Genomic DNA, 16,301 nt, shown 5'->3' with positions numbered 1-16,301 from the left:
GTGTAAGAGAGGAGCAGAACAGGGCCAGCTCATGGGCCATGACTGAGCACAGCCACCCCAGCAGCAGCCATTTCCCATCTCCCAGGCACAACCATGCCCACAGCATGCAAATGACACTGTTATATATGACTAGTCCAAGAGAAGCATACCTTCCTTCCTTATATAACTCCCCCAAAATCTTCCTCCTATTCCCCCTCCACTCGCAGACATCAACCACATTCCACTTGTGGCTCAGACATGGTTATAAGGATTTGCTGAAGTCATCAGCCATCACCCTTTTCTACCCCACATCCCCTGACCCTCTCCCACACCACACATGGCCAGTCACTGCTGCTCAGGGCCTCCCGCTCTTCAGAAGAGGCCTCGAGATTCTTGCCTGGTGCTTGTTATAATCTTCCTCATTACCTCCAGATCTCACGATGAGATTTCTTGTTCATGACAGGACCTTTGTAACCAACTCTTATGAAGCTGTTGTCTTTCTGTGATCATCTGTGCAGAAGGAGTGATCACAGAAAAGCACCAAATATGTCAAATCTGATACCAAGTGAAATGCAATAAAACCTTGTTGAGTCACCCCAATAGCTGTGTCTTTCCAGCAAGGAGTTTCTCCTGAGAAAGGGATCCAACCTCTGCCACTCTCTGCAGAGGCACATGAGCAGTGTCCATGCACCTGGGGACACAAAGGGTGACTTTTGCAAGACCACCCTTTGTCTGAACCACTTAGATATGTACCTATGGATGGGGTATCAAGCCTTATAGTGCAGCAGAGACTGGAGCTCTGAGCTCCCTTCATCTGCCCTATGTGACACACGTAAAATGGAACTACCCCAGTAAAAAAGTTGGTTTTGATTCTCTTCAATACCTGAAGAACCACATGGGTCGGGAAACAAACCAGGACTCAGGGCTTCATCCAAACAGATCTTGGTCGCTTTCTTGGACAGTGTGAGTGCGCACTCCTAGGAAACACCTTCCAGTGCTGGACTGTCCTCATCACTGGAAAGTTTCTCCCTTTCTATCGCACCTTTCCAAGCCCAACCATCCAGATTGTTTACTCATCTACTTGCGCACTGACACAGATCATGATATCCTACCTTGGACGCAAGAATATTGTGGGGGATGATGCTGAATGCCTTGCTGACTTCCAGGTAATAGATCATCAATGTTCTCCCTACATCCACAACCCTGTCCTTTCCTCACGGAAAGCAAAGAGGATGGACAGGCAGAACCTGCCCTGGGTAAACCCCGTCGCCTTCTCTTCCAGTCACCCAGAAATGGGGTCCCAGTGGACATGTTCTGGGGCACAGCCCTTAGTTCCCCTGCTCACACACTGACCATTTTGAAAAGTGCACACACTGTGTGAGAGCTGCCAGTGGTCAGGGAGTCCCCCCAGTCTCCATGAGCTTTCCAAGATGGTGGAGAGTGACCTCCCTGTGACATCGTCCTGCTGTCTCAGCTCCTGGGATGCTGCCCCTGCTGTCCCATAGACTGGAAAGGATTGTGTTAGTTCCAGTGACCCCTGACTTGATCCCTATCAACTGCTGGTTGTTCTATCTCCAGTCACAGAGACCTGGGAGACCTTGCTGGTGAAGAGGGAGGACAAGGAGGACACAGAGATTCTCACCTCTTACTCTTATTATATTCATCAGTGGCCACACTGTGGTTTTATTTCTGCTTTAACTGTTCCTCCTGTAGTAATAGCTCATTATGGGAACTTGAATTGCCTTACAGGTCTAGACTGAGTTTTGATCTGGGCTGTTCTGTGCTTGGAGGCTGCTGTCCTTGCAGACCAGATGAACTCACTTCTGCCACCCTGCCTGGCAGTTCATTCCATCCGTGTCACAGCTCTGTCTGCAGCACTGACAGCTCCAGCTCCCCAGTCAGGTCCCTGGCTGAGGCCATTGCCTCACATCTGGGCTGAACCACCCCAGCTGTGGCACCAGCCCAGCTCTGACCTGCCACAAGAAACCTGGTACCAAGTGTCCAAGAGCCCATGTGAGCAAAGGCTTTGCTTCAGAGCACAGACATGACATGGCCAAAGATTGATGAATGTCTCTCTAGACTGAGGATATAAAACCAGAATAAAATGCCTGAACTCATTCAACTGAAGATATTCCTCCCCCAGCCTGGAGAAATCAGATACTTTGCTGTAATATTCCTGTTGTCCTGTCTAATGATGGGACAAGAAAAGATGATTCTCATACCGATTTATTTTTAAAATGAAAAATACAATGCTGGCAAGAAGTGTCTCTGAAGAGGAGAAAGAATCAACATCACTGATTACTTGAGGTTTTTTCAAAGGACGTGCCCCTGGAGCCCCAGGGACCCCTGGAGGGAGCCCAGAGAGGACAGAGAAAGGGACATCATGGGCTGCTCCTGTGCTGCTGAGCTGGGCTGGGCTCCTGGGACAGAGGGAGCTCATGGCAAGCGGCAGCGCTGCAGAGAGACAGCTCTGCCCAGGAGCAGCTCCTCTGCACAGCGCAGCAGGGCTGAGGGCTCTGCCTGCAGCACCGAGGGCACAGGAGCCAGGCAGAGAGAGGGAAATGCAGTCTGGGGAGGGAGGATGCTGAGAGATCACTGAATGAGAAATCTTCTCAGATATTAAAGCTGTGGCTGCAGGGCATTGCATCTGCAAATCTGGGCAGGATCTCAGACAGCTGTCACATTGCAGAGCCTATGAGAGATGTAAGTACAACTCTCAGAGATTCTCTGATCAGAGGAGAGGATGTGCCGCAGAGCAGGGATTGCCTTCTGCACTGTCAGAGTGATAAGACGTGAATGCTGTGTTGTCCCCAGGATGGCTGTGGGGTTTAAATGTAAATGTGCAGGCAGGGGTGCCCAGGGCTGTCCTGCAGAGCAGGGTCCCTGCACCCCAGGGCTGTGCCGGGGCAGGGACTCTGCCGCCTGCCAGGATCAGCGCTCAGCCTGCCCGGGGAGATCCCAACAACACTGAGAGGAGAAGCTGTTGGGGGAAGGAGTGACTCCCATCAGGTCAGGGTCCTTCTGCTGCTGGGTTCTCCGTGTGTCAGGGCTGCTCACAGCTCCAGCTCACCCCCAGGACATTTGCAGAGGTTCCTTCAGGAGACACTGAGGCAGCATTTATCTGATAGGGAAGATTTTAAGGTTGGAGTTTTTTTGATTCTTCGTTGGGTGAGTGGGCAGTGGGAGATGGGAATTTATTTCTCTGTCCTGGAGAAGCTCCTGACACCCTAGTTCTTTTTAGGAGTTCTCTGAGCTGCTCCTGAGCCCCTGCACACACAGAGCTGCCCCTGGGCAGTGCCAGGAGGTGTGAGCAGGACAGAACTGAGCACACAGTGGGTGGGACAGGGTCTGTGACACTGACAAGGAGCAGACCCAGGGACAGAAAAACAGCTCCCAGCAGGGACAGCTCCAGGCAGCAGAAACACAGGCAGGGAGAGGGAGCTGCAACCAGAAATGCCATCCCCTGCAGTGCAGACACATTTTCCAGTGCAACCCCCGGTCTCCTCCCCAGTAGAGCCTCTGCCCCAAAGCCATGGGGTCCAGGGCATGAGTCTCCACCTCGGCAGCTGGACCTTCAGGTGAAGGGTTCCTAGGATGGGGTACACAAAACAGGTTGTAAAAGCACTTGTCCTATAGTGACATCATGTGAGTGATGGCGAGCACAGCTGGGCAGGGAGGTTTCCCAGCATGCCCATCTGCCTTTCTGTCCTTGCTTTATTTGTTCTGTAGTACTATCATTTTCTTCCCTGTTTCTTCACTTGTCCCTGGTGCTCTCACTGTCCAGGGTTTGGGTGGGGATGTGGGTCAGTTTTTTCTCAGACACCAACACTGGGAGTCCTGTCCCAGAAGTATCCTCAGGGAAACTAGATGCTGAAGCTACTTTTTTATACTGTGAAGAACCATGTCATTCAGTTGGCAGTCAAGTAGAATAGGTGGAATTTTTGCTCATTCAGGGAGGGGATTTTCTATGAGAAATGACCTTTTTTCTTCAGAGACGTCTCACCTAAACTGTCACTGTCTTTTCTTCTTTGGACTGATCCTCAGGAGAGGCAGCAAATGTCCAACAGCAGCTCCATCACCCAGTTCCTCCTCCTGCTGTTCACAGACACACGGGAGCTGCAGGTCTTGCACTTCTGGCTCTTCCTGGGCATCTACCTGGCTGCCCTCCTGGGCAACGGCCTCATCATCACCACCATAGCCTGGGACCAGCACCTCCACACCCCCATGTACTTCTTCCTGCTCAACCTCTCTCTCCTCGACCTGGGCTCCATCTCCACCACTGTCCCCAAGACCATGGCCAATTCCCTCTGGGACAGCAGGAACATTTCCTACACAGGATGTGCTGCACAGCTCTTTTTTTTGTTTGTTTTCTGTGCTACAGCAGAATATTTCCTTCTCACTGTCATGTCCTACGACCACTACGTTGCCATCTGCAAACCTCTGCACTACGGGACCCTCCTGGGCAGCAGAGCTTGTGTCCACATGGCAGCAGCTGTCTGGGTTACTGGGTTTCTCAATGCCCTGCTGCACACAGCCAATACATTTTCGCTACCACTCTGCAAGGACAATGTCCTGGGCCAGTTCTTCTGTGAAATCCCCGAGATTCTCAAGCTCTCCTGCTCACACTCCTACCTCAGGGAACTTGGGCTTATTGTGTTTAGTGGATCTTTAGCTTTTATCTGCTGCGTTTTCATCCTGCTGTCCTATGTGCAGATCTTCAGGGCCGTGCTGAGGATCCCCTCTGAGCAGGGACGGCACAAAGCCTTTTCCACCTGCCCCCCTCACCTGGCTGTCATCTGTCTGTTTGCCAGCACCTCCTTTTTTGCCCACCTGAAGCCCCCCTCCATCTCTTCCCCATCCTTGGACCTGGTGGTGTCTGTTGTATACTCACTGATACCTCCAACATTGAACCCCTTAATTTACAGCCTGAGGAACAAGGAGGTCAAGGATGCCCTGAGGAAACTAATGGTGGGATGCATTTCAGAAATAATAAAGTGTTCATCATCTTCTCTTTAACAGATAACAGCTTTAATGTAACTCATTAGAGGCCCAGACTTTTGTGTGTGTGTCTGTTGGTGGCGGTTTTTTTTTAATCAGTCATGATATTTTTGTCATCCTCTTTCTAACTCCTTGTCTGCTTTTCTTTTCAAACCCACTGGCTGTGTAAATATGGAGCCATGCTCTCTGTGTATTTAAAGAAAATAAATGGCTCTGCAGTGGCTTTTTTTTTCTCTGAGATTCCTCCTCCAAGGCTTATTTTGAGCTAGAGGGACTGTCTCTGTGTCTATGGGTGTAGGGAAAGGTGTCCAGCCTGGCAGCACTGCCAGGGAGCACCAGCGCTTGGCCTTCCAGAGGTCTTCTTGTTCCACTTCCACACTCTCCGTCTCATCCCTTGTGTTGGTGCAAGGCCTGAGTGCTCTGGCAGCTTGGTCCCCGTCCTGCTGTGTGTCAGTGCTGTGACCACACGCAGGGACAGTAATGGGCACTTGTGTGACAGAACTGGCCTCAGAACAGCCGTTCCAGATAGAAAGGTGATCTCCTCAGGGAAGGGCCTGAAGGTTTAGGTCTTCTTCCAAAGATTCTCTCAAGAACATGCCCATTACAGTGACTGAGAGATTGAACAAGCTAAAAAATATAGGCCTGTAGGTTTGGGGCATTCAGCAGCATCCTCTCACAGCCAGGCCTCCTGAAAGAGACCTGCAGGACCAGCAGAGCAGGGGCTGGGCTGTGCCCCTGTGCACTGGACACCCCGTGGAAGCTGCCCCAGGGCAATTGTCATGGACTGGCCCCTCACAACCACCATTTCCACCACTGGCCTCTCTCCCCAGCTCACAGAGATTGTTCTTCCCTCCATGGAGGAACACTGAATGAGCAGGTCAGAAGTCCGTGTTTGCATTGTTCAGATGAGATGTGAGCATGCACATCATGTATGTGAGGTGAGATGAACCCAAGTGAGCACAAACACCATCAGCTGTTCCTGGGGGTTCCATGAAGGCCTGTGGGACAGACAGTGTCTTGAGGTCACTTGGAAGTAACAGCCAATGGGAAACCACCCACTGGGATCTTCTTCCTGAATCTGTGATCCCCGCATCCATTCCTCACAACATGGGACATCTCAGCTGAGTCCAGAGTAGGGTGACACATCACAGGGCTGAGGTGCCTCCTGTCCTTTGGGAGAGGCAACAGGAGGCCAGAGGGACACTGTGACTCCTGCCTCTGTGTAAAAGGGACAGACTCTGTCTCTGAGCATCCCTGGGTGCATAAGGAGTCCATGAGGACAGCTCGGATGTGGACACCTGACAGAACCTGACATTTCTGTGTGTGACTCCAGGAACAAACAAGACAGACCCAATGAGACTGATCTCAGCTGCCTTGGACAAGATCATTGCAAGTGCTCCAGTCTGCTCTGTCACCCTTGCCTCTGTTTCTGGATTGTGCTCTCATAAGAACCAGGGTAAATAGAGAGGTTCTGGGGTCCTTGGAAAAGGCAGAAATCAAAGCCATGTTCAAGAATGGTAAGAACAGGCATTGGGAGAATTGCAAGTGGGTCAGCCTGCCTCTGTCCCTGGGAAAGGGATTGGATGCGAAGGTGGGTTGAGGCCTTGAACAACCTCCCCTGGTTCACCTGGCCTTGAGCAGGACAGTGAGATAAGATGAGTGAGACATGGTGGCAGTAGACATTGGTTACTGAAAGTGACCAAGATGTGTTTGGATAAAGCCCTGAGTAATCTGGTCTGACCCTGCTTTGAGCAGGAGGTTGGTCAAGACACCTCTCAAGATCCCAACCAGCCTGAATGACACTGTCCTTTCATCCCCTTCATGTTTTCAATTTAGACAAAGCTCTCAGGTTCTCCCTGACCATAGGAATAATTCACATGAGGTGCAGGGCTGCTTTGCAAGTGCCCCCAATCAGTCCAGACCACATCTTTTGCACCCCTTTTCATTTGCCCCAACCCAGGTTCTTTTTTGCTGTCTTAATACCCTTCCAGAAAGAACAGCCCCCTTCTTCATCCTTTCAGAGCAGGTTGTTCAAGAGGTGTCAGTCTCCATGTTCAGAGTCTGCACATCAGCCTGGCAGCAAAGCCACCGTTACAGAAATGGTGACAAAGCATTTGACCAGCTCCTTGAACCCACGGATCAGTGTGACATGTCTGCTGAGATTCCAGGGTGCTGCAATGAGAACGATTCTTACAGACACAGACAGAGACACACAAGCACAGGGTTCTTGTTAGCAGTGAGAGCAGAGCCAGGCAGAGGTGAACTCTCTTTTATTAACAGTTCTCAACTTATGTGTTTACAGATACAGGGCTCGGCCAAGAGGCTGAACAGTTTTTTCAATAAATGTTATTGTAAACACACCACTCTCATGCTGTGAGTCTTTTCAGTCACGTTCCCATGCATATCTTGTGGGCGACATTCCGACCCACTCATCCACGTGCCCAGGGCCAACATTCACACATCGTACATATGGGGTGGTTTTCCAACCCGAGATGTCATTCTCACTGTCCTGGGCTATCACTTCTTACACTCATAAAAAAAAAAAAAACAACACATACTTTTGTATAATCTGTTCAACATCCTTTGGCTGGAACTGCACATCCTACCGTTCCCACACCTGGGAACACCTAAACTTGATGAGCAGAGCATGTGAGTCCTCATTGGGAATCCTGGCTTGTCTCCTGACCCATGTGGTGCTTAGAGCTGTGAAGAGAATCAAAACAAACTTTTTGACTGGGGTAGTGTATTTTACAGACTGTCACACAGGGCAGATGAAGGAAGCTTAGAACTCCAGTCTCTCCTGCACTATAAGGCTTGATACCCCATCCACAGGTACATATCTAAATGATCCAGATAAAGGGTGATCTTGCAAAAGTCACCCTTTGTGTCCCCAGGTGCATGGACACTGCTCATGTGCCTCTGCAGAGAGTAGCAGAGGTTGGATCCCTTTCTCAGGAGAAACTCCTTGCTGGAAGGCACAGCTATTGGGGTGACTCAACAAGGTTTTATTGCATTTCACTCTGTATCAGAGTTGATATATTTGGTGCTTTTCGGTGATAACACCTGCACAGATGATCACAAAAAGACAACAATTTCATAAGAGATGGTTACAAAGGCCCTGTCATGAACAAGTAATCTCACTGTGAGATCTGGAGGGAGAAAGACTATAACAAGCATCAGGAAGAGCCAAGAAGTTCAAGACCTCTTCTGAAGAGCGAGAGGACCTGAGCAGCGGTGACTGGCCATGTGTGGTGTGGGAGAGAGGGGACATCAGGGAACATGGGGTAGAAAAGGGTGATGGCTGATGACTTCAGCAAATCCTTACAACCATGTCTGAGACACAAGTGGAATGTGGCTGATGTCTGTGGGTGGAAGGGGAATAGGAAGCATATTTTTGGAGGTAGGTTTCCCTCGGACTAATCATATATGGCAGTGCCATTTGCATACTGTGGGCATGGTTGTGCCTGGGAGATGGGAAATGGCTGCTGCTGGGGTGGCTGTGCTCAGTCATGGCCCATGAACTGATCCTGCTCTGCTCCTCTCTTACACTGCCCACACTTGGATGGAGCCTCCTGGAGTGTTGGCCCATTACTGAACGACAAGAGTGAAAGGTTTGTGAGACACATGGGAGTGCAGGAAGAGAGAGGTCCATGCGTAGCAGTAAGTGTGTTAAAGAAGAAGACCTGAAGAGCATGGGCTGGTCATACTAATGTGGAATAGACTGATTTTTCTTTTTGATTTTAGGGCAGCAACAGAAGGAACGTGTGCATTTCAGTGCTGGAGCATGGACCCAAATTGAGGATTCGAGCAAGTTTGGGACTGGGACAGCTCAGGTGATTGGTGACCATTGCCAGGTCTCTGAAAGAAGCTCAATGGGTTTTGAGTATCTCACAGTCATTGCCAAATCGTCAGAAAACCAGAGCCTTGTGGTTAAAGCAACAGCACTTGGCACCAAACACACCCCCAAAACACAAAACACTCACAGTGAGCACTGTCAGAGCCTGAGAAACATAAGACAGAAAGGGTCTCCTTGGTCTGGTTCTGGGGTCAGGGCTCAGCCATCCTGATGGTAAATAGACATGAAGGGCTGACATGGCATCAGAGCCACTTCCACATCAACTTCCCCACCCGTAACCAGTGTCTCAAGGCTTTTGCTTCACCAGCGTCCAGGGACAGGGACCTGGACTGGTTGTTTCCTTCACAGCTGTGTCAGTGATGGCCATTCGTGGGGTCCCACACACCCGCAGAACTTGGGTTTTGCTTCTGCCTTTCACTTCATCAGAGGTTTCTTCATTCTTTCAGCGCCTGCAGTTCGGGATCACGGCAGCAGAGGGCTCACTAACATCTAAAATGCTCTTACAAGCCAAGGCTCTGTGATCACTTTCCTAAAGGCTTCAAGTCTGGTGTGGATGATTAGGGGGATATCAGAAACAGCCAAACAGTGAGCATTTCCATAATAAACAGCAACAAAGCAGTATTTCCTCTATTTCATTCCCTGCTCACCCTTTCCTCCTTTCCCAGAATGGGTGGCATCAGCAGTCTCCTGTTCATATTGATCCGGAGTGTCTCCTGATAAAGACTGAATATATCGGAAAAGCGGGTACCTAAATCACCACGTGGGTGAGGAGACAGACCAGGACACCTCAAGAGGAGTCACACTCCTCTGGACCGAGAGGTGGGTGTTCCTGGGAATCGCAGGTGCTGTGCACAGTGATACTTGTGTTCAGGGACCTGGTCAAATGACCCATCTCCTGTTCTATAATTTTGTCTGAGTTTCTCAAGTAACACTTGACTTGAGCCCCATCCACTCCTGGGTGTTCTCCAGTTATGTACAAGACTTCTCTGGATTCCACCAGCCTGTGCTCTGCTGCTGGCCTTCTTCCCTCCTCTCTGGTGCCTGGGACCCCACTGTGTCCTGGTCACAACAACCAAGCTGGACACTGATGTTCACATCCCTCACCAGCTCTTTCTTGTTTCCCAGTTTCAGAACCAGGTGAGCATCACCCTTGTTGGCCAGGCAGCCATGTCAATAAGATAACTCAGCATCCTGGACTGTTGTCACCCACTGCTTTGCCTGGCCAGTGAAAGTCAGGGCAATTATAGTTCCCCACAGGAACCTGCTCACTGACAGAAGACTTTGTCAGGTTACTGACAGAAGATCTTTTCCATTTCTTCTCCATGATCAAGTAGTTTGTAACATCTGACACATTGCCACCCTGTACTGGATTTACATAGTCTTGGAACAGGGGGTGAGTGTGGCTGTGCTACAGTTGTCACCTCTCTAAGAGGACAACAGGAGTTTGAGCAATGTCAGACAGAGTCGATTTCAGCTGGACCCACTCCTTGCCAAATTAGAGCCACTCAGTGGTGCTGGCAGCACCTTTGTGATATTGTATTTGAGAAAGGGTAAAAAATGCTGCACAACAGCTGTGCTCTTTGCCTTGTGATCATCTCCCAGGAGCCTCAGCTCCACTTTCCCATCCCTGACTGTTCCATCCTGACCAACTCTTTCTGGTTTGTAAGTGTGAAGTCCCACAGGGCACCTCACCCCACTGACTCCTCAGTCACCCGTGTCAGGAAGATGTTGTCAATGAGCTCCAACCCCTCCTGGATGGCTGCTACCTTGCAGATATTGGGATATCTCAGGTCTGCCACAAGGAAACGGCCTGCAAACATGAGGCTTCTTTCATTTGTCTGAAGGAGGCCTCATCTAATTCCTCTTCCTCATCAGAGATCCTCCAGCTGATGTCCAGTCACCACAACACTGCCCATGTTGTTCTGCCCTCTCATGCTGACTCCTCAACCTTCAGCTGACATTGTCTGTCCCCAGGCAGACCTCCACGCATCTGGTATGTACCCATCAGATAACTCTGAATATTGACAAGATAAAGGGACCAGTGCTGTATCAGGGTGGGACAATAACCCCATCCATCAGGACACAGCAGGACCTGACACACTGAGCAGTAACACCGGGGAGAAGGGCCTGGGCACTCCAAGGTCCCCACACCAGCCCGTGGTGCACGTTCACCAGGAACAAGGCAGCTGCACACGGGGCTGCATGAGGAGGAGCGTGGGGACCCAGACACCTGGAGTTCTCATCCCATTCGGTTCAGCACTGGTGTCACCCCACACACACGGGGCTGTGCCAGTGTGTGGCTTCCCAGTTTGGAGAAGCAGGGAGGAACTGGAGAGTGCAGGGCTCTGCCAAGACAGGTTCAGCACCTTGTGCACATGGTGTGGGATGCTGAGGGACCTGGGCTGCTTTGGCGCAGCAGCGCTGGGGAGGCTGCAGCAGTGCAGGAGTAGCCTGAGAGTGCTTGAAGGGTGGTTTCAGAGGTGGTGGAGGTTTTCTAACTAGTGAAAAATGGTATGAGAAAGAAATAATGGCACAAAGAGCAGCTGGGGAGGTCCAGGCTGGAGATGAGCAGAAAGGAATGTGACTGGAAGGGCAGTACTGTGATGCAGTAAGTCAGCAGAGCGAGTCTGCATCAGGCCAAGGCTTTGTGCTTCAAGGAGGAGCTGGGGAGGATGCAGAGATCTCAGCAAAGGAAGGAAGATGCTCAGACAAGAGCAAGGTGGGGCAACAGGGGAGATGTCTCCAGCCTGCAGGGAAAGAGGTGCAGGGGATGCCACAGCACAGGACAGGCTGTGGTGGAGATGATCAAGGGATGTAGACGCCAAAAACCCCACCAGACATGAGCTCCTTCTCCCCTTAGCGATGGTTGTTGTGTCCACCTCTGATGCCTGTGTGGAGACACCTTGTCCTTCCACCACAGGGGCCTCATGGCCTCCTTGTCCCCAGCCAGGAACCTAGGAGGTGTAGGACCATAGTCCTGCCCTTGGCCTTGCACAGCCCCACATCACACTGTCCCAGGAAGAGCCCAGGGTTGGGGTCAGGTCTTGGCCCTTTGGTTAAAGAAACACATCCAGGTTTAATCAGTATCAAAGAGACCTTTACTTTGCTTTTGCTGACCTGTCATCACTGCCTCCAATTTTCTGCTCTACCCAGATCCTGGATATTGTTTCTCAGTAGGTTCCCTCAGTGGGACTCATTAACATTACAAGAAACTTTGCAGTTTGAATCTGACTTTGACTTCTTGAGAAGTTTCTTCATCTTCCTCCAGGGTCTGAGGTCCATGGACTCAGCACCAACGCCACCAGAGGGGTCATTAAAGCCCCTTGGGCTGCTCCTGTGCTGCTGAGCTGGGCTGGGCTCCTGGGACAGAGGGAGCTCCTGGCAAGCGGCAGCGCTGCAGAGAGACAGCTCTGCCCAGGAGCAGCTCCTCTGCACAGCGCAGCAGGGCTGAGGGCTCTGCCTGGGGATCTCAGGGAGACGAGCAAGGCAGAGAGAGATTAAAGGTGGTCAGGACTGGGAGGATGACTGAGAGCTCACTGGAGGAGAAACCTTTGCAGCCCTTGCCATGGTAAGTCTGTGGGTGCAGGGCAATGCAGCTGTAGCTCCTGGAGGCATCTCCTCAAACTGGCACAGGCACAGCTGGTGGGATCTGTAAGGACAGGGATCTTTTTCAGCAACTTCGAAAATCTGAGAAGCAAGTTGTGCACCCAGGGGTGCCCAAGGCTGTCCTGCAGAGCAGGGTCCCTGCACCCCAGGGCTGTGCCGGGACAGGGACTCTGCCACCTGCCAGGGTCAGTGCTCAGCCTGCCCGGGGAGATCCCATGGCAGCAGCTGTGGGTGGAAGGAGCGACCCCCGGCAGGGCAGGCAGGGAACTTGTGGGGTCGAAGGGTGCTGTGTGGGTCAGGGCTGCTCAGAGCTCCTGATCAACCCCACAGACATTGCAGAGGATCCTTCTGAACAACGACATCAAGACAGGAACAGCTGCAAGGGAAGGAGTCTGTGCTTTCAGTTTTCGACTCTTGGTTGTCTGGGTGTGCAGTGGGAGATGGGGATTTATGTCTCTGGTTTGGAGAAGACACTGAGACCCCAGTTCTCGTTAGGACTTGTCTGAGCTGCTCCTGAGCCCCTGCACACACAGAGCTGCCCCTGGGCAGTGCCAGGAGGTGTGAGCAGGACAGAGCTGAGCACACAGCGGGTGGGACGGGGTCTGTGACACTGACAGGGAGCAGACCCAGGGACAGAGACACAACTACAGGCCACATAGACATGGGCAGGGAGAGGGAGATGGACCAGAAATGCTGGGAAGGGGATTCAGGAACCCCCTGCAGTGCAGACACATTTCCCAGTGCAACCCCTGGTCTCCTCTCCTCCCCAGCGGAGCCTCTGCCCCAAAGCCATGGGGTCCAGGTCCTGAGTCTCCACTTCAGCAGCTGGACCTCCAGGGGAAGGGTTCCTGGAACGTGGTACACAAGACAGGTGCTAAAAGTACTTGCCCTACAGTGTCATTATGTGAGTGTCAGCAGTACAGCTGGGCAACGAGAAGGTTCCACGGCATGCCCGTCTGCCTTTCTGTCCTTGCTTTATTTTCTGGTAGCACTGCAGTGTCCTTCCCTGTTTCTCCACCTGTCCCTGGAGCTCTTGCTCTCTGGGGTTGGGCTGGGAGTGTGGGTCAGTTTTTGTTCTGACACCAGTTCAGTGGATCTTGCCTCACAGGTGTGTCCATGGAAACGAGATGTCCAAGCTGCATTTTAAACTGTGATGAACTGTTTTTCTCAGCTGGTAGAAAGAGAGAATGAGGGGAAACATCTCTTCATCAGGGAGGGGGTTTTCCATGAGAAACAGCACATTTAATTTCCAGAGAGAAGTCTCCTCTAACTCGTCACTGTCTTTCCTCCTTGCACAGGTCCTCATACCCACAGGCAGCAAATGTCCAACAGTAGCTCCATCACCCAGTTCCTCCTCCTGCCGTTCACAGACACACGGGAGCTGCAGCTCTTGCACCTCTGGCTCTTCCTGGGCATCTACCTGGCTGCCCTCCTGGGCAACGGCCTCATCATCACCACCATAGCCTGGGACCAGCACCTCCACACCCCCATGTACTTCTTCCTGCTCAACCTTGCCCTTCTTGACCTGGGCTCCATCTCCACCACTGTCCCCAAGTCCATGGCCAACTCTCTGTGGGATTCCACAGTCATTTCCTATGCAGGATGTGCTGCCCAGGTCTTCTTTGTATTTTTCTTGTTTGGTGCAGAGTATTCTCTTCTCACCGTCATGTCCTACGACCGCTACGTTGCCATCTGCAAACCCCTGCACTACGGGACCCTCCTGGGCAGCAGAGCTTGTGTCCACATGGCAGCAGCTGCCTGGGCCACTGGGTTTCTCCATGCTCTGCTGCACACGGCCAATACATTTTCACTGCCACTGTGCAAGGGCAATGCCCTGGACCAGTTCTTCTGTGAAATCCCCCAGATCCTCAAGCTCTCCTGCTCACACTCCTACCTCAGGGAACTTGGGCTTATTGTGTTTAGTCTATTAATAGGATTTGGGTGTTTTCTCTTCATCGTGCTCTCCTATGTGCAGATCTTCAGGGCCGTGCTGAGGATCCCCTCTGAGCAGGGACGGCACAAAGCCTTTTCCACCTGCCTCCCTCACCTGGCCGTGGTCTCCCTGTTTATCAGCACTTCCATGTTCGCCTACCTGAAGCCCCCCTCCATCTCCTCTCCTTCCCTGGATCTGGTGGTGTCTGTTCTGTACTCGGTGGTGCCTCCAGCAGTGAACCCCCTCATCTACAGCATGAGGAACCAGGAGCTCAAGGATGCCCTGAGGAAACAGATGACTGGATTATTTCTGAAGCTATAAACTGGCTCTATCTTGTTCTATATAAGAGTTATAGTCTAACTCATTGTAGATTCATCCTGTCTGCAGCATTTTTTGTTTCTCTTTGTGTTTGTTTATTATGAAAATATTTTAATTCCCTTTGCAATTCGCTGCCTGCTTTTCTTTTCTCACTGAGTGGCTGTGTCAGTGAGGAATTTGTGTTCTCTGTGTTTAAGCAAAATAAACGACCTTCAACAATTTTTTTTCTACTGGCATCTTAACTCCAAGACCTTTCTGGAGCTGCAGGGACAGTTCCCGTGTGAATGGGTGGAAGGGAAAAGAGCTCTCTCATGGCAGCAGAGCCAGGGATAACCAGTACTTGGCCTTCCAGAGCTGTTCTGGTTCCACTCCCACACTCTCCTTCTCACCCCTTGTGTTGGTGCAAGGCCTGAGTGCTCTGGCAGCTTGGTCCCCGTCCTGCTGTGTGTCAGTGCTGTGAGCGCAGGCAGGGACAGGCAATGGGCACTGCTGTGACAGAGTTGGACTCACAACAGCCTTTCCAGATAGAAAGGTGATTTCCTATGGGCAGGGCTTCAAGGTTTAGGTCTTCTTACAAAGATTCTCTCAAGAACATGCCCAAGAAAGTGACCCACATATGAAACACCACTGTTCAGCTGATCAGTGTGTGTTTGCAGGGCTGGCACACAGCAGTGTCCTCTCACAGCCAGGCCTCCTGCCAGAGACCTGCAGGACCAGCAGAGCAGGGGCTGGGCTGTGCCCCTGTGCACTGGACACCCCACAGCATCTGCCCCAGGGCATCGTCATGGTCTGGCCCCGCACTACCAGCCCTGGCCTCTCTCCCCAGCCCACAGACTTTGGTCTTCCCTCCATGGATGGACACTGAATGAGCAGGTCAGAAATCCATGTCTGCGTTGTAGAGATGAGATGTGAGCATGCACATCATGTACGAGAGGTGAGATGAATCCAGGTGAACACTAACGACAGCAGCTGTTCCTGGGGGTTCCATGAAGGCCTGTGGCACAGACTGTGTCTCAAGGTCACTTCACATTGGGAGTAACAACCCAGGGGAAACAACCCACTGGGATCTTCTTCCTTGAACTGATGTCCCCGTGTCCATTCCTGATGATGTAGGACACCTCAGATGAGTGCAGAGCAGGAGGCACAGCACAGGGCTGAGGTTTCTCCCATCCCTTTGGAGTGGCAACAGGATGCCAGAGAGAAACTGAGACTACGGCCTCTATGTGCAAAAGGGTCAGACTCTGTCTGTGAGCATCCCTGGGTGCAGAAGGAGTCCTGAGACCAACTCAGATATGGATGCCTGATGGAACCGTGGCATTTCTGTGTGTGATTCCAGGAACAAACCTCAGTGGCCCAGTGAGATTCATCTCAGCTGCTGGGACAGGCTCATTTCAAGTGCTCTGTCGCCCTTGCCCATGATTCTGGATTGTGCTACCAAGAGTGACAGCAGAATCAGACAAGTTCTGAGGTCCTCAGGAAAGGAAGATGTCAAATCCATCTTCAACAAGGGCAGGACGGAGAATTTGAAGAATGAAGGGGTGGTCAGCATACCTCTGTCCCTGGAAAGGGGATAGGCCATGTCTTCCTGCACCAGTTTCCAGGAACCTGAAG

The 16,301-nt window shown here is 51.5% G+C and overlaps 2 protein-coding genes across 2 annotated transcripts; both read left to right on the top strand.

Moving 5' to 3' along the window:
- Positions 1–4,035: 4,035 nt before the first annotated feature.
- LOC139826735 (olfactory receptor 14J1-like) lies at positions 4,036–4,995 on the top strand. Its single transcript, XM_071803134.1, has one exon. The coding sequence runs from the start codon at positions 4,036–4,038 to the stop codon at positions 4,993–4,995; it is 960 nt and encodes a 319-aa protein (XP_071659235.1).
- A 1,486-nt stretch (positions 4,996–6,481) lies between these two features.
- LOC139826734 (olfactory receptor 14J1-like) lies at positions 6,482–14,693 on the top strand. The gene is made up of 2 exons (XM_071803133.1): positions 6,482–6,494; positions 13,738–14,693. Exons 1-2 carry the CDS (start codon positions 6,482–6,484, stop codon positions 14,691–14,693), a joined length of 969 nt encoding a protein of 322 aa, XP_071659234.1.
- The last annotated feature ends 1,608 nt before the right edge of the window (positions 14,694–16,301 follow it).

Source organism: Patagioenas fasciata, unplaced genomic scaffold, assembly GCF_037038585.1.
Source record: "Patagioenas fasciata isolate bPatFas1 unplaced genomic scaffold, bPatFas1.hap1 Unplaced_113, whole genome shotgun sequence".
Taxonomy (NCBI): domain Eukaryota; kingdom Metazoa; phylum Chordata; class Aves; order Columbiformes; family Columbidae; genus Patagioenas; species Patagioenas fasciata.
Note: the sequence above shows the minus strand (reverse complement) of the source record. Positions and strands in the feature narration are given on the sequence as shown.

Excerpts from the sequence above, each read along its gene's own strand:
- LOC139826735 (XM_071803134.1), top strand. The coding sequence starts at position 4,036 with ATGTCCAACAGCAGCTCCATCACCCAGTTCCTCCTCCTGCTGTTCACA.